This window comes from Ammospiza caudacuta, chromosome 1 (assembly GCF_027887145.1).
Source record: "Ammospiza caudacuta isolate bAmmCau1 chromosome 1, bAmmCau1.pri, whole genome shotgun sequence".
NCBI lineage: Eukaryota > Metazoa > Chordata > Aves > Passeriformes > Passerellidae > Ammospiza > Ammospiza caudacuta.
Window position 1 is genome coordinate 1095535 of NC_080593.1, and position 17780 is coordinate 1113314.

General features: G+C 62.1%; 1 protein-coding gene across 1 annotated transcript; it reads right to left on the reverse strand.

Annotated features, from left to right (window-relative positions):
- Window positions 1-1007: 1007 nt before the first annotated feature.
- On the reverse strand, window positions 1008-9036 carry LOC131565915 (zinc finger protein 184-like). Its single transcript, XM_058817018.1, has 8 exons — window positions 8967-9036; window positions 8450-8765; window positions 7445-7898; window positions 7208-7334; window positions 6600-6785; window positions 4851-5798; window positions 4140-4247; window positions 1008-3520 (listed from the first exon to the last, which is right to left on the reverse strand). The coding sequence occupies exons 1-8, from the start codon at window positions 9034-9036 to the stop codon at window positions 2502-2504; spliced, it is 3228 nt and encodes a 1075-aa protein (XP_058673001.1). The 3' UTR covers window positions 1008-2501.
- Between the last annotated feature and the right edge of the window lie 8744 nt (window positions 9037-17780).

Genomic DNA, 17780 nt, shown 5'->3' on the forward strand with positions numbered 1-17780 from the left:
GTGCTGATGCTGTGGGACTCGTGGCACCACCTGGGTCTCGGGAGCAGGAGGATGGAGCAGGAACCTGCTGTGCTGATGCTGTGGGACTCGTGGCACCACCTGGGTCTCGGGAGCAGGAGGAGGAGCAGGAACCTGCTGTGCTGATGCTGTGGGACTCGTGGCACCACCTGGGTCTCGGGAGCAGGAGGATGGAGCCTGCTGTGCTGTTCGGCAGGGAAGGGCCCAGGTGGGATGGGACTGGCCCCGAGGCAGCAGAGGAGGGTCGGTGACTGGAGCTGACCCGGCGGTGCCGCTGCCCCTGGATTCAGCAGAGGAGCGGCTCTGTCAGATCCCATGGTGGAACTGGGGTTGTTTGAACTCCAGCGCTGTGCAGGGAGGGGGGCTGGGAGCGGTCAGTGGCCTGGGGGCAGCTGATAGCCCCACACGGCTCTGGGGGCTGGGTGACCGGACCGGCCGGGAAGAGAATCAGATAAAAGACTGAGCTGACTGGTCTCCTGTTGTGCTCCGGGGCAGCTGGGGGGTGACATCCCGGACTCAATAGGGATGGGGCCATCGGGGGAGGAATGCAGAGCTACCTGCTGGGAATGTGGAGCAGTCACACAGGAATCCCCCACAGGATTCTCTGGGCACTGTGGGACTCCCTGGCAGTGATGAGGGACGTGTCCCACCCATGGTGGCCAGGGCCACTCCATCCCCTGCCCTTCCCTGCTCACCCTTCCACGCTGGCATTCCACAACTCTCCCAGTGGCCTGGGGGCTCTGGAGCTGCTGGCAGTGACTCCTAAACCCCTCCTGCTGAAAGCTGTCCTGGCTGATCCCCGTTCTGTGCCCACAGGCACCAGCACAGCCCCCAAAGCAGCCAGACATAGAGACAAATACTTTATTGATTCCACAGCCTGAGAAAGGGATCGGGAATGTCACAGGAAACTGCTCCCGGTCACAGCAGATTTAGAAATGCCAGGCTGGGGCTGCTGGCCCTTCTGCTGGCCTTCAGCACTGACACACCAGCTCAGCCACGCCCCTGGGATCAACTGGGGAGCACTGGGATCTCTGCTGGGCAGGGATAACAGGGATAACCAGCCACTGGCTCACTGCCAGATCCACGGGCACGTGTGTGCCACTGGCACCCTTCCCAGCTCCTGCTGCAGGCTGGGAACGCTCCACACCGCAGTCCCAGGGGCAGGAAGTGTGAGAGCAGCCCAGAGGAGCAGTGGGATGCTGGATGCTGTGTGTATTCCTGTGGAGCAGCTCAGGTGCTGCTGTCTGTCCCGTGGAGCAGGAGGTGGCTGAGGATCACACCTGGATGTGGCACAGGCGTCCCCTCAGCTCCCAGAGCTTCCCACAGCAGCACCATCACACCTTGGGAGTGACTCGGAATGAGAGATGGGAAAAGCCTTCCAGTGCTCACTGCTCAGAGAGGGACAGAGATCTCAGGATGTCAAATAATTACATCAAACAGCTCAAAACAAAAAAACCTGAAAAATGAAATGCAAGAGTCCCAACAGCTGCTCCACCGTGTCCGTGTGGCGCCGGCCCCGGGCGGGAGGCGCTCCCTGTGCACACCCAGCACGTGGGGCTCTGGCCATGGACACTGCTCTGGTGGCTCCAGGGGACACTGGGGCACTGCCAGGCCTGGCTTCCACTGGCTGCCTCCGGGCAGGTCCCCTCTCCCTGACTGAGGTAGCTGCAGAACTGTTTTCCCATAGGATTCATTAAGGTGGGATTTGGGGCAAAAGGGGACGAGCTGTGGTTGGGGAGTGGGAGTTTCCTCCAGAGCTGAGGGGCTGCTCCATGCAGATCCACAGGGATCAGGGTGCTGCTGCAGCATGGGGCTGGCTGACCTGTCAAGTATTCCTAAAATCACTCTGCAGCCGTGCAGGATGGTCCTGAGGGTGCCTGTGGCCTTCCTCATGGACCTGCCCTGGAATATGGAATATGCCAGCACAGAATATTGGGGTTTGGTTTGTCCTGTGGATCTTCCAGTGCCAAGCTCCAGTGTTCCCAACCTGCTGGAGGGGCTGTTGGCTGATCTTTTCCCCAGGGTGGCCAGGACGTGGTGGGGTGTCAGAGATGTCAATCTCCATCTGGTGTCTCAAAGGGCTGCATGGGAATACTGCCAGCTCCATTCCCTTCTCCCTGCCCTCTTCAGTTGTGTTTCTGAATGCAAGGGGTCAGCTCCAACATCAAAGAATGGCAAAGTTCTGCTCCTGTTTGACCAGGATTCACCTGGTCATCTCCCAGGAATGTCAGCTTGGGAAAATTCCAAGTATCAGCCAACAGGACCAAGTCAGCGGAATGGTGAAGCATTATGGATCACTGGAGGCTTCTGCAATTTGCTCTCTGTTGTGGTCACCAAGCTTCCCATCCTTTCCACAACCCAGGAAGCTCCTAAAACACAGCAGATTCCCAGCCTTGGTGTCCCACCAGGTGCAAACCCAACAGACTCACAGCTTCCTTCCAGGGACACGCACAGCTCAGATCTGTCCCAGGGCCTGTCATCTGTCATTTCTCTGTCATCTCTGAAGCCACTGCCCTGGATCCCAGCTGGACCACGGGCTGCACGGCTTTCCTGATGCACTCAGGGAGGGGGGAGCCTTTGCCCGGGAGCCCCAGGGGCGTTGTCCCCAGCAGCAGCACGTTGGGCAGGCTCGCTTTGGCGGCCTCAGGGCTCCCGTTCTCTTGGGAAGGGCTCCTCTGGGCCTCGGGAGCCGGGTGCTGCAGGGACGCCGGGATAGCAGCAGGGGGCTGGGCCGCGGCCTCGCGCTGGAGCGCGGCCAGAGCCCTCTCGTGGATCTTCTTGTGGCGCAGCAGGTGAGTGCTGCGCATGAAGCACTTGTTGCAGGAGCTGCAGCAGTAGGGCCGGTCCCGCGCGTGGGTCTTCAGGTGCCGCCGCATGGACGTGGAGAAGGCCAGGAACTTCTTGCACAGGGGGCACTTCTGCCTGGGGGCGGGCGGCTGCACGTCCCCCGAGCCGGCCAGGCCCTCTCTGTCGGGCTCCTCCTTGGGCTGGCCCGGCCAGGCGCCCGCGGCGTGGCCGGCGCCGCCGCACGGCTCCCTGCGCGGGCGGATGCGCAGCTCGGGGTGCACGTTGCCCCAGACCTTGGCGCCGAAGGCTCTGTCCTTGACGTGGATGCTGCGGTGCAGGTCCAGGTGCCGCTTGGTGCTGAAGCCGATCTCGCACACGGGGCACTCGTAGGGCCCCTCCTTGGCGTGGCTGCGCTGGTGGATGATGAGGTTGATCTTGAGGCGGAAGCGCTTCCCGCACTCCGTGCAGGGGTGGGACCATTCCCGCACGTACCCGCGCCGGCAGTTGCCCATCAGGAGCGTGCTGGCCTCGCACCGGTTCGGCTTCTTCTTCATCTTGGCTTTCACCAGCTCGTTTTTGGGACACTTCTGGATCTCTGAGCCGGGAGAGGGGGTGGATTCCTCTGCCAGCAGCTCAGGCTCCTCTTCCTTCACCTTGATGTCCTCCAGAGAAGCCCCTTCGAATGGTGTTTCATCTTCCATGGATAAGGCTTCCTCTGGAACAAAGAGGCTCCGTGTTGGTGTCAGCACTGGTGTGACACAGGACCAGGGCCCCTCCCTGTGCTGGCATTGCTGGGGCACCTCCAGTCCCAGGGGCAGCTCTGGGCTCCTCATGACAAGAAAGACATTGAGGGGCTGGAGTGTGTCCAGGGAAGGGAACAGAGCTGGGAAGAGTCTGGAGCCCCAGGAGCAGCTGAGGGAGCTGGGCAGGGGCTCAGCCTGGAGAAGAGGAGGCTCAGGGGGGCCCTTGTGGCTCTGCACAGCTCCTGACAGGAGGGGACAGCCAGGGGGGTCAGGCTCTGCTCCCAGGGAACAGCGACAGGGCAAGGGGAAACGGCCTCAGGCTGTGCCAGGGGAGGTTCAGGTTGGATACTGGGAAAATTCCTTGCCCAAAAGGGTTGTCCATCCATGGCACAGTGGCCCAGGCTGAGCCCTCCGTGGGTGCCATTGGGACCAGTGGCACAAGGGTCCCACCTCTAAACCCACATGATGTTGCAGGAAAGAATAAAAGGAACCCCTGAAGCTTCATTTTCCCTCCTTGTTTCAAGCCCATCAGCTCTGGAAGCTGCTCCCACCCTCCTGCCAGCCCCGTGTCCCCAGCACAGGGTGACTCACCAGTGTCAGGCTCTGCCGGGTCCTCCTCCATCTCCACGTCCTCCTCTGCCACCGTCCCCTGCTGATGGTCCCCCAGGGACATCACGTTCATCATCAGGATGCGGAGCTCTGTTTGCAGGGAACAGGATTTGAAAGACCCATGGGGAACCTCCCAGGCCCTGCTCCAGCAATATGAACCAGGGCTTGCTGGGAGTGTGTGGAAGAGCTGGAGGAAGCTGCAGCTCAAGAGCCTGGATGTGGATCAGCTATCAGGAAAATCCCCTCTGGAAAGGGCTGTGCAGCCCTGGAACAGGCAGTGCTGGAGTCCCTGTTCCTGCAGGATGTGTGGATGTGGCACCTGGGGACGTGGGGCCTTGGCAGTGCTGGGGGATGGTTGGACCCAGTGATCTCAGAGGGCTTTTCCAACCCCAGCAGTTCTGTGGAAAGGCTGGAAGGTGTCGGGAGGAACTGGGGTGAAGCCACACATGGACCAAAAGCAGAGGGAGGGCTGGGAAGGAGGGACAGCAAGGTGCCACATGCCACCAGCTCACAGAGCAGCCTCACCCCACCACCTCCACAGGCTGCATTACTGTGTCCAGACCTTCTTCCCCTGTGCTGTGACAACATCCCAGGGGTCCCTGGCAATGCCTCTGCAAGCACCAGGGCCATGCACCTCTGCCCTGGAGAGCTGGGAAGGGGAAGCACATCCTCCCTGGCACGCCTGGCACTCACCTGGGCCAGCTTCCGTGGGCATGGGATCCTCTCCCGAAGCCTCCTCCTGCTGCTCCATCTCTCCTGGTGTCTTTGGGGGCTTCTGAATGTTGGGGACACCTGTCTGGAGGGGGTTCTGACTGTCCCCAGTCTGTGTCTGAGGCAGTATCTGGCTGTCCCCACTGTGTGCCTGTGGGGACTTGGGGCTGTCCCCAGTCTGTGCCTCTGGGTGTTTGGGGCTGTTCCCACTCTGTGTCTCTGGGGGTTTGGGGCTGTTCCCACTCTGTGTCCTTGGGGACTTTGGGCTGCTCCCGTTCCGTGTCCATGGGGACTCTGGGCTGTCCCCAGTCTGCATTTGTGGGGTTTTCTGGCTGTTCCCACTCCGTGTCCATGGGGACTCTGGGCTGTCCCCATTCTGTGTCTGTGGGGTTTTCTGGCTGTTCCCACTCCGTGTCCATGAGGATTTTGGGCTGTCTCCAGTCTCTGCCTGTGAGGGGTTCTGGCTGTCCCCAGTCTGCATTTGTGGGGTTTTCTGGCTGTCCCCACTCCGTGTCCATGGGGACTCTGGGCTGTCCCCATTCTGTGTCTGTGGGGTTTTCTGGCTGTTCCCACTTCGTGTCCATGAAGATTTTGGGCTGTCCCCACTCTGTATCTGTGAGGGGTTCTGGCTGTCCCCATTGTGTGTCTGTGGGGTTTTCTGGCTGTTCCCACTCCGTGTCCGTGGGGATTTTGGGCTGTCCCCATTCTGTATCTGTGGTGTTTTCTGGCTGTTCCCACTCCGTGTCCGTGGGGATTTTGGGCTGTCCCCACTCTGTATCTGTGGGGTTTTCTGGCTGTCCCCACTCTGTATCTGTGGGGTTTTCTGGCTGTCCCCACTCTGTGTCTGTGAGGGCTTGGCACCCTTTCCATTGCTGGGCTCTTCATCCCTCTCGATGCAGGTCCGGCTGCTGGGCTTGGACTTGGCACTGTCTGTTCCCAGGGCACAGAACGGGAGCTTTATTAGGGTTTAACTGCACCTTTATCCTGCCAGATTCCCAAGGTGAGCCTTGTCCCCTCTCCCAGCCCCGGCAGAGACACAAACACCTCCAACCCCAATGGCAGAGCTGCCTCCTTGGCTCCGGGCAGGACCCACACAGGAGAGAAGCTCTGAGTATCAGAACCTGAACCCCAAAGGAGATGTCCCTTTGTGTCCCCTTTCCTGTCCCCAAACTCCCACCTGTGCTCCAGGTGAGTGTTCCCATGGGACAGCACCTGCCCAGCTTCTCCTGGGGTGCCTTTAACCCCCCCAGCTCCTCAATCCTGCAGGAAAGAGCCCTCAACCGCAGCTCTTCCCACATCTCTGCTGCTCCCAGCTCTGTCTGGGTCTGTCTGTCCCTTCCCAGCACCTCCCACTTTCCTGCCCAGCCCTCCCACTCCAAATCCACACCCCAGGGCTCCCCACATTCCTCTGTTGCCCCAGGACAAGCAGAGCAGCTCCAGCCTCCTCCTCCCACCCCAGCTCCCAGTTCCTCACTTCCCAGCCCGTTTCCTGTCCCTCCACAGCAGGCAGGAATGCCTCTGGAAGCCCCAGTCCTACAGGAGGCCTTTCCCGCTGCTCCACACCCTCCTGCAAGGCTCTGACTGCTCTTCTCCATGGGATTCATCCCACCAAGCACTGCCATTTCTCCTGGAATGAAGATTCACGCTGCTCTGGGGTGCTTCAGTCCATGGAGAGAGCCCTTCCTTCCTCAGGGAGATCCCCAGGAACAGCCACCTCCTCCTGGCACCCACCTGGGGCAGCTCCCACGGGGCTTCCATCTCCTGCAGCCTCCTGTGCCTTGTTCCTCTCCTCTGCTGCCCGGAGGAGCTCCTGACCATCCCCAGTCTGTGTCCATGGGGACTCCTGACCCTCTTTGTAACAGAACTCCTCGTCCCTCTCCAGCTGGGACAGGAGCTCGGGCTTGGACACGGCGTAGTCTGCTCGTGGGGCAGAGCAGGGGGCGTTGATTAGGATTTGGCTGTGGCTTTAGTCTGGCACATTCCAACAGCGACCCTTGCCCCCTGCCCCAGTCCTGGCGGAGACACAAACACCTCATCCCTACCCCAAACGCTTCCCTGGCCCCAAGGCAAGGTCCAGCCCCAAGCACAGAGGCAGCTGAAGCAGAGAGGATCTTAACCAGCAGGACATGAACTAAAATCCCAAATGAGGGAAAAGCTTGGGCTGGAACATTTCCCTCTAGTGGAAGTCAGGGACACCTCCCACTACCCCAGACTGCTCCAAGCCCCATCCAGCCTGGCTTTGGACACTGCCAGGGATGTGGGCAACCTGGGCCAGGGCCTCACCACCTCACAGCCTTCCAAACCCATGATTCCATGAGCTCCAACGCCCCAGGCCTTACCCAGGGACACCAAGGTCTCATAGTTGCCCCTCATCACGGCCCTGTACAGATCCTTCTGCCAGCGCTCCAGCCTCTCCCACTCCAGCTCGTTGAAATACACGGAGATATCATCGAAGGTGAGCGGCACCTGGAATCACAGGGAACTCCCTGGAACCACGCCTGGCCCGGGGCACGCAGGAGCTCAGCCCCCAGCCCTCGCACGGTCCCAGGGTCCCTGGGAAGCACCGCTGCTGCTACCTTGGGGATCTCGCCCCCGGAGGCGGGGGGCAGGCGCAGGATCCAGAAGTTCCTGTTCTTGAGGAGGTTCTCCAGGTTGAGCAGGCGCTGCTGCAGCTGCCCGTAGCCCTGCAGGAGGGCGCTGAGGGCGGCCAGGCCGCTGCCCAGCTCCCCGACCAGGTTCTCGCAGGCCAGCAGCCGCCGCTCGGCGCGCTCCGTGCGGCTCCGCAGCTCCTGCAGCTCCGACGGGGCCGTGCCCGGTGCCGCCCTCCGCCGGAGGCTGCCCGACACCTGCGGGGATGCACGGTCAGGGCCCGGCCACGCCCTGGCCACAGCACGGGCAGGCAATGGGGACCCGCTTGGGACCCCCCGGTAGCGCCGAGGGATGTCCCCAGACCCCAATTCCGCAGGGATCTGCCACAGCCTGGCCGCCACCCCCGCGTCCCGCTGTCCCCTCCTCCCCAGGGAGCAAAGGCTGAACGGACAGCCCAGGGGAGCCCCCCGGAGCAGCACCTTTGGGGGGCTCCCCAGTTCCACCTCTCGCAGGAGCAGCGTGCCTGGGAGAGCCCCTCAGCCCTGGGAGAGCCCCTCAGCCCTGGGAGAGCCCCTCACCCCTGGGAGATCCCCCCACCCCTGTGAGAGCCCCTCACCCCTGGGAGAGCCCCTCACCCCTGTGAACTGCGGTCCCTGGGGCAGCCCCGTCCTCCCGAGCTGTCACCCAGGACCCAGAGGGACACCCCTGGCCCCAGACCCAGCACCCTGGGGGCTCCCTCAGCACCCCCTCCCTCCCCTGGGGACTCCCCAGAACCAGCTCTCCCGGAGACCCCCGGGCTGTCACCCCCAAGGACCGCCCCGTGCCACCTCTGTCCCCCCATTCCCCGGACCCTGAGGGGCCCCCCTGACCCCCAGAGCCACTTCCCCCATGGGACCCTCGCACGCCCCTGACCCAGCACCGCCGCGCCCCGCCCCGTCCCGTGTCCCGTCGCGCATGCCGGCCCGTGGCCCGTGGGCCGGGCGGGCCCTGACCTGTGCGGGCCCCCGGCGGGACATGGCCGCGGCCGCAACCGCCGCCTCGGGCCCCGCGCCCGCGCCGCCACCGGGCCCACAGAGGGCGCCGTCCGCCAGAGCGGCACCGCGCCGGGAGCGGCGCCCCCTGGCGGCCGGGAGGAGCGAGAGCCGGGCGGGGGCGGGGCCACGTCGAGGGGCGGGGCCGCATCAGGGGGCGGGACCGGAACAGGGGCGGGGTCGGATAAAGGGGTGGGGTCAGGGCTGGGGGCGGGGCCGGGCCCAGGGCCACCAAGGCCGGACCTGTGGGCACTCCCTGGGCCCTGAACTGGGAGCCCTGCGGGACCCCCGGACCAGACCCACGTCCTCTGAGAGCAGCATTCCTGGGGGATCTCCCCATCCCTGTGATCCAGCACTCCGGGGGGATCTCCCAGTCCCTGTGATCCAGCATTCTCGGAGATCTGCCATTCCCCTGAACTGGGAGCCATGTTTAGGACCCCCAGGACTGGCATTGCTGGGGGGGGTCCTCCAGCCCCACCTCCTCCGGGACCAGCATTCCTGGGGAATCTTGCCATCCCTGTGATCCAGCATTCTTGGACATCCGCCATTGCCCTGAACTGGGAGCCATGTTTAGGACCCCCCCAGGACTGGCATTGCTGGGGGGTCCTCCAGTCCCACCTTCCCTAGGACCCCCACCTTCCTGGGGGATTTTCCCATCCCTGTGATCCAGCATTCTGGGGAACCTCCCATACCCTTGGACTGACATTTCTGAGAGACCCCCAGGACCAGTACCCCTGGAGGGTCTCCCCGCAGTCCCCCTGTGCAGTCACCCCACGGGTTGGCTCCGACCCCCGGTGTCCCCACAGTGCCACCCAGCCCAGCCCAGCGCAGGGCGGCTCTATCGGGGGTCACCCACCCTGCGCGTGTCCCCCCAAACGCATCCGCTCCCTCCGGTGTGCCGCCTTTATTTGGGGGCTTGGCAAGGCGGGGGCGGCTGCCCCAGAACATTTTGGGGGTGGGAAGGGCGGGGGGCTCAGCGCGGAGCAGGGGCGGGTGCTGAGCTCTCTGCTGCCGTGGGGCTCTCCCGGTGTCCCGCGGCATTCCCAGGCTCCGGCACCGCTCCCGCCGCGCTCTCGGCTGCTCGGTGACTCCTGCAAGGTCCCGCGGGGGCTGCCGGGGGTTCCTGCCGGGCCCGGGCTCCTGCCGGGGCTCCGCTGTCACCTGTCACGGCAGCGGGATGTGCCCGGCGTGCCCGGAGGGCTGGGCCGGCTGCGGGCTTTCCCTTCGGGCTCTGCCCTGCGGGAGTGAGGCGGCGTCACACGGAGACAGGGACAGGGAGATCTCATCGCATCGCATCCCATCCCGATCAGACCCCATCCCATCCCCATCCCATCCCACTTCGATCAGACCCCGTCCCATCCCATCCTGTCCCGTCCCTTTCCCATTCCACTCCCACCCCACCCCGTCCCTTTCCCATTCCAGCCCCATCCCGTCCTGTCCCGTCCCCATCCCAAGCCAGTCTCCATTCCCACCCCGTTCCCGGGCAGCCCCGGTACCTCCGGTCCCTTCCCGCTCCGTGCCCGCCTGCCCGGCTGAGCCGCCTCCTCCTCCCGGGAATTCCAGGGCATAGACTGCGACTCCTGCGGGACAGACACGGCTGTGGGAGCCCCGGCCCCCGGCCCCCGGCCCCATTCCCGCATTCCCGCATTCCCGTGTCCCGGCTGACCTCGCTCAGCACGGAGAAGCAGCCGGAGCAGGGTCTGTGCGGCCGCCGCCGGCCCTGCGGGGGAAGGCTGGGATCGGCATCTCCCGGAGCACAGCGGGGAGCGCGGGCAGGGCCGGGAATGCCGGTGATCCCCCCGGGATGTCCCGCGGCTGCGGGGCCCGGGAGTGCCGAGCCCATCCCCGCAGCGACGGGAGGCTGGAAAAGCTTCACCCCGCGATTTGCCCGGGCTCGGTGCCGGGATAGCCCCGAGGGGCGGGAGGGGGCACGGGCAGCTGCCCGCGGAGCCAGGGCCGTGCCCAGCTCCACCGTTCCCGTTATTCCCGGCTTGCCCCTCTCTGTACAGCACCGACCTCTCTCCTGTGTGCCGCCATCCCGGAGCCGCCGTGCTCAGCCCCGGCCAGCCCGGCCACGGCCACGGCCAGGGCGCAGAGCAGCCACAGCCTCATGGCGTCCCCGCGGCTGTGCCGGGCCCGCCTGGACATTGGCCCCGATGTCACCACGGTGACCCCGCGAAGGTCACTCGGGCTGGAGCTGCCGGGCACGGGGAGGGGAAAGGGCCGGGCCGGGATAAGGGATGAGCTGGAGAAAACTTCTCCCCAAAACTCTGCCTTGGGGCCCTGCTCCCGCTGCACTCCCCTCACAGAGCCCTGGGATGCTGGCATGGCCTGGGCTGCGAGGGGATTCAAGGATCGTGTTGCCAACAGCGATTCCAGATCCTGCCGCCGTTGCTGCAATAACCCCACAATTCCAGGCTCTGGGATTGTTGTTTAACCAAACCAGGCTGGCTGTATCCGTTTGGTGACCAGCAATTAGTCCTGGCCACTCCTGAGGACCCCTTGGACACGATGGAATTTGATTAATTCCAAATTTCTGGCTTTTGGTGGCGCAGATGTGAAGGGTCCAGGCAGGAGAGAGGAATTCCACAGGAAATTCCAGGCGGTATGAAGACTACTACTAGCTGGACACTGCTTTCAGGGGGTTGGTGGGAAGGGAGTCAGGGACAAGCTGCACACAGGATTTACAGAATTGACAGGAAATTTATTCAGGAGAAGAGGGAAATCTGGAGGAGGCGAATCCAGGAGGGATGTGCGGGCAGCGGGGAACACGAGTGCAGGCCTCAGGCAAGGGCACAGGAAATCCCAGAGGTGGGACCAGATCTGAGAGATCTCCGGTGGAAAACCTGAGGATTCTCACGCTAAATCTGGGATTTTTGGGGAATCGGTGACTCTGGAGGCCAAACGGGATGGGAGCGGGCTGGATCCGGTAAGGGCTCAGGCTGCGCTCGCAGGGAACGGGGACAGGACGGGAGGAAACGGCCTCAGGGGAGGGCACGGGGACAATCCCTCCCGGGAAGGGCCGGGCCGCGTTCCCGTTCCGGTTCCCGTTCCCGTTCCGGTTCCCGTTGGGATCTGACCCCTGCCCCGGCCCCGCCTCACGTGCCGGGGTCACGGCGGCGCTTCCGGGGCGCCGCTTCCGGCGGGGCCATGGCGGCGCTTCCGCCGCGGGCGGGGCCTGTGCCGGAAGCGCGTGCGGGAGAGGCGGCGGGAGGAGCCGGGACCCCGCCGGGCCCCCCGAGACCCGCGGGGCCCCCCGGCCGCCATGGCGCGGCAGGCGCAGGTAGGAGCCGGGAGATGCCGGGGGGAGCCCCGGGCCGCCCTCGCCGCCCCCCGGGCCCTCGATGTGCGGACCCCCGATACCCCCCCCCCCCCCACCGGATCCTGGGGGGTCCCGCAGCGCCCCCTCGGCAGCTCCTGGGGGGACTCGGCCTCCAATGGACAGGGACCCGCCACCCCGAAAACCCAAATCGCCCTCCCAAGTAACCCCCATCACACCCCCAATCCCACCCGCGATCCCACCCCATCATCTCCTTCATTGCCCCCCACTCCCATGAAATTCCGCCCTGAGGACCCCCCATCACCCCTACCCCATCACCCCCCCAAAATCCCCATCACTCCCCAAATCCCCATCAGCCCCTAAAAACCCCCGTTCCATGCCCCCAATCCCACCCCCATCACCCCCCACCCCAAAACCCCTCTCACTCCCACATTTCCTCTCACGTCCCTCCCCTCACTCTCTCTGCCCCTGTTCCCCCATCCCCACTGGGATCACTCCTGAGGGATTCCCTGGGATGGGCCCTGGGGGTCACAGGGGCCTCTGGGAATGTCCCCAGCCCAGCTCCAGGTGACCTTGGGACCTGCACTACCCCAATCCCGCGGGATCACGGAGTGCTCCCGGTAGGAACGGTAAAACACATCCCAAGGTGCTGGATTGCGGTGTTTGGCGCTGGATTCCAGCATGTTCTTCTCCCAGATCTGTAATTCCCACCCCAGTGGGGAACACACCTTCCTGGGACAGCCCCATCCATGGCCTCGTGTCCTGGGAGCTCCCTGGGGCTGGGAAAGGCTTCTCCTGCTGGGAGGGAGGAAGTGATCCGTGAGGGAAGGTGTAATCCCTGAGGGAACATTCGATCCATGAGGGATGGTGTGATCTGTGAGGGAAGGTGTAATCCCTGAGGGAACATTCGATCCGTGAGGGATGGTGTGATCTGTGAGGGAGGGTGTGATCCCTGAGGGAACATTAGATCTGTGAGGGAGGGTGTGATCCCTGAGGGAACATTAGATCTGTGAGGGAGGGTGTGATCCCTGAGGGAAGAATTGATCCCTGAGAGAGGATTAGATCATTGAGGGAAGCTGAGATCTCTGAGGGAGGATTAGATCCATGAAGGAAAGTGTGATGCCTGAGGGAGGATTAGGTCCGTGAAGGAAGCTGTGATCCATGAGGGAGGATTAGATCTGTGAGGGAGGAATTGATCCCTGAGGGAAGTGTGATCCGTGAGGGAGGAGTTGCTCCCTGAGGGAGGGTGTGATCCCTGAGGGAAGAGTTGATCCCTGAGAGAGGATTAGATCCATGATGGAAGCTGTAGTCTCTGAGGGAGGATTAGATCCGTGAGGGATGGTGTGATCCCTGAGGAGGGAGCTATCCCTGAGGGAAGGTGTGATCCCTGAGGGAGGATTAGATCCCTGAGGGAAGTGTGATCTGTGAGGGAGGAGTTGATCCCTGAGGGAAGTTTAGATCTGTGAGGAGGGTGTGATCCCTGAGGGAGGAGTTGATTCCTGAGGGAGGTTTAGATCTGTGAGGAGGGTGTGATCCCTGAGGGAGGAGTTGATTCCTGAGGTAAGCTGTGATCCCCGAGGGAAGGAGTTGATCCCTGAGGAAAGTGTGATCCCTGAGGGAGGATTAGATCCCTGACAAGGGTATGATCCCTGAGGGGAGGGTTTGATCCCTGAGGGAAGCTGTGATCCCTGATCCCGTGGCAGGAGCTGATGGCCTTCGAGGACGTGGCGGTGTTGCTGAGCCGGGCCGAGTGGGACGCGCTCACGGCGGAGCAGCGGGAGCTGTACCGGGACGTCCTGTCTGACACCTACGAGCTGCTGACCTCCCTGGGTAATCCTGGGAACCTCCCTGGGCAGGGCTTCCCTCAGATCCCACCCCAGCGCCTTCCAGAGCGCTCAATCCCAGAATCCCACAGTGGCTGAGGTCGGAAAAGGCCTTGGAGATGGCCGAGTCCAACAATTCCCCAACACCGCCAAGGCCACCACTAATCCATGTCTCCAAGTGCCTCACCCTCACAGCTTTCCAATCCCTCCAGGGCTGGACAACCCTTCCTGTGAGGAGTTTTCCCTTCTAGGGGCTCATGAGGGAGTTTAGTGCTGGAAAAGGCAGGATTTGGGTCTGGGTTTGAGCACCCCTGGAAATGATTCCCTGAGATCAGGGAGCACTGTGGGATGTCCCACCCCTGGGATGAGCAGGAGACATTCCCACACTGGGAAAGCCTGTCAGTGGAACTGGGAGGCTGTGGAACTTCCCACACTTGCATCAGGGCTCTCAGGAATAAATTCCTCTCTGGAAGCAGCTCCGGTTTCTCCCTTTTCCCACATCCCAGAGGTGTTCCCATGCATGATGAGGCACAGCTGGGGTGTCCCAGTCCTTGGTTTTCCTGTGATCAGGGACAGTCCAACACCCTCTGTCCATTCCCAGGTTATCCAGGCCCCAAGCCCGATGTCCTGCACCGGCTGGAGCGCGGGGAAGAGCCGTGGATCTCCTCATCCCCAGGTGAGCAGCAACATCCCGACCCTGTGAGATGGAATCCACATCCAGGATGGGGTCAGAACTTCCTGCTCCATCCCCACGGCTGTGGAGAAGTCAGGATTCCTGGTGGGGACAAGGACAGGGCTCTTCCTTCATTCCGATGGCCGTGGAGAGTGAGGATTTCCAGCCTGGCTGGTGACATCTGCTGTTTTCCCTGCAGGACACACTGAGAGCTGGCTGGAGGAGCTTTCCTCTGACTGGTGGTCCAGATCCAGTGGGTACCAGGGTCTGGAGACCTCGTGTCCAGGTGAGTCCTGCTCCCTCCTGCTCCATCCCCATCCCTGGGCCACTCCCAGGACTTCTCCCACTGCGGGGCTCCTCTGATGTCTGGCGGAGGTTGGGATGTAGAGCCTGGGTAGTCCCATACTGGGAAGAAGGGATGTTCCTCTCCCTGCTCCAGCCAGGAATGATCCAACCCCTTCCCACCTCTCTCCCAGCAGGATGGAGCACGTTGTGGTGTCTCCAGGACAGGAACTTCCAGAAGTTTGGCTGTCACAAGGGAAGGAGCAAAGCCCCGTCGGAAGCAGACAGTGGAGTGGGGAGCCAAACCCAGCCATGGCCTGTGAAGGAGGAAGTGGAGGATAAACCTGAACCCATGGAAGACATAGCTCACAGTGAGACATTCCCGCTTCATTCCATGATGGAACAGCAGAGCCTGCATTCTTGGGAACAGCTGTGGGATGGCCCAGGGCAGAGGAGTCACGGGAATGCCCAAAACCACGGACACACCTTGGGAGAGGCGACGCTTCTCCCGGGGACCCGGGGGCTGCGGGTGGAGGAGCTGCGAGCGGCGGCGGCGAAGGACCACGGCTACTGCCTGCGGAGCGAGCCGGGCACGCCCTGCGCCCCCCAGCCCTGCTCCCTGTGGGAACACAACTACTGCCAGCAGCTCCAGGCCGGGGAGAGCCACGAGGCCGAGGGGAGCCGCGAGGGCCGGAGGAGAAGCAAGGTCGGGAGGAACCGCGAGGCCGGGAGGAACCACAAGGCCGGGAGGAACCGCGAGGCCGGGAGGAAACGCGAGCTCAGCTCCCTGCAGGCCGTGCGGCGCCTGCTGGCGTGCCGGCAGTGCCGCGGGCGCAGGACGTTCCGCAGAGCCAGGGAGATCCTGCGGCGCTACCAGCCCTACTGGAGGTTGGGCTTTCCGTGGAGAGACCGCTCCAGCTCTGGCGGTGACGCCGCGCAGGGGACGAATCCCGAGGTTCGTCCCCCGACGGATGCGGCCGCGCCGCGCCAGCTCCAGAGCGCCGGGAATGCCGAGGGGGTGACACTGGACACGCAGCGTGCCCTGGACGGGATTTTGGAAACTGGAGGGTCACCCTCTGCCCTAAGCCTGGATGCAGGGGTGGGGAATGGAGCGAAGCCTCTGGAGCATCCCGGTGCCATGCAGGAGCTCGAAGGATGCACAGAAGGCCAGAAAATGCAGGAGCTGTCGCTCCAGGATGTGTTCCGGAACGTTCTGAAAGCAGTCAGGTACATACTGGACTCCATATGCGAGAAGTTGGAGCTCCAGGGGGTGCCCAAAGGGAAGAGCATCTGGCCCATCATCATCCAGATTGACAACTTGACAGAGAAGAAGAAGAAGCTGTGACTCCCGGGGGGAAACTGGGATTGGATTCACTGAGGCACAGCGCTCAATCCCCCCCAGTTCCGGGGGGTTCAGGAGGAGAGGTGTGGCAGAGGTGGATTGGAGGAGGGGAAACTGGGAATGTGGGGCCTGCCTTGAACTGGGATTGACTGAGAGGCTTTGGAGAAAAGCAGTGGGAAAGGGGAGGGTTTGTGTGGCTCAAAGGAGGAAAGAAGGAAAAGTGAGCATGGGATCCTGAAATCCTGGAATGGCTTGGGCTGGAAGGGATGTTAAATCCATCTCTAAAAACCAGCCAGGGGTTGGGCTGTGCTCCTGTCACTGAAACTATGGGAAAAACAAAAACCCTCAAACAACGTTTTTGGTGTTAGAAAAGGCACTGCCTTATTTCTGGCTGGGAAGTGCAACAGAAATTATTTCACCCACACGAGGCCTGGGTGTGCAGAGAAAATCATCTCATGGCAGGTGAATTTTACTCGTTTTTTCCCAAACTATATCCAGTCCAAAACCCACAGAAATCCATTGGTTCAATGCTCATTGGTTCCAAATTGCAGAGTTCTCAGAATTCGGTTTCTTATTGGACCGGGATTTTTTTGCCTCTGATGTTTATTAGGCCCTGACAAATCTCTTTATCAGCCTTTTCCAGCTCCAGGGGTCTGGGGTAGATGTTCCTCGATGTTTGCTGATGGTTGTCATCTTTTTGGGCCTCTTTTGGGCTATTCCCAGTTTGTTGAGATGTTAAGTTTATCAGGCCTCACAGAGGGGAACAATACCCTCAAAAAATATTCCTCTAATTCCCTTCTCAAAGGCAAACTGAGCCTGACTAGAGAAATAAAATGAATTTTAAACATTGTGTAGTTGCCAAAACTCCCAAGGAAAAGGGACAGGATGAGGGGAAACAGCTTCGAGTTGTGCCAGGGAAGGTTGGGTTGGGTGGAGGGGTGGATATGGGGAAGGACAAAGGAAGGTTTAGTTCCAGTCGTGTGGAAGCCTTTTCCTGGGAAATCCAGCCTGGCCTGAATTCCCAGCAGCTTTTGGAACCTCTGGCATTGGATCATGACAAGGAAAAGGTGATTTCTGGCATGTTCTCCAGTGCCCTTCCAGGGGCCAGGTGCTGTTGTGGGGACAGAAGGAAGCTCCAACAAATTCAAACAAACGGAGCCCATGGATCCATTCCCTCTCCCAGTTCTCCATGGAGCTGGGGCTGGCCTGGGGAAAATCTGGGGTGCCTGAATTGGGGATGCTCCCACCATCCATGGCTGCTGCTGGTTTTGGCAGCAGGATGTTCCTGACAGCTGGGGGTGCTGACTTTGGGGCTTTCAGCATTCTCCTGCCAGATCCCAAATCCTTCTGAGGGAGCTGCAGGGGCTCATCCTGGAGAAGAGGAGGCTCAGGGGCACCTTCTGGCTCCTGCAGTTCCCTGGAAGGAGGAAGGTTGGAGCCAGGAGGGATCGGGCTCTGTTCCCAGGGAACAGGACCAGAGGGAAGGGCCTCAGGAGCAGGTTCAGGTGGAATATTGGGAATGTTCCTCCTGGAAAGGGCTCTCCAAGAGAGAGAGATCTCAAACTCTGCAAAGCTGCCCAGGGCGGGGGTGGAGTGCCCATCCCTGCAGGGATTGAAAAGCGCTGCGGATGTGGCACTTGGGGACATGGGGCAGTGCTGGGCTTGGACTCGGGCATCTCTGAGGGCTTTGTTAATCTCAGCAATTCCATGACTCTGCAATTCCTGTAAGGAATTCCCGCCTTTCAGTGCTGGCGGATGGTGAAACGGGACTTTAAAGCAAATAAAGCCGGTGAAATGTCTCGAGAGCCGCTGTGTCCCGGCTCCAGGCTCGCTTTGAGGGCCGGGGCTCCCCGTCACCTTCCCGCATCCCGGGTACCCCCCAGGACCCCCGA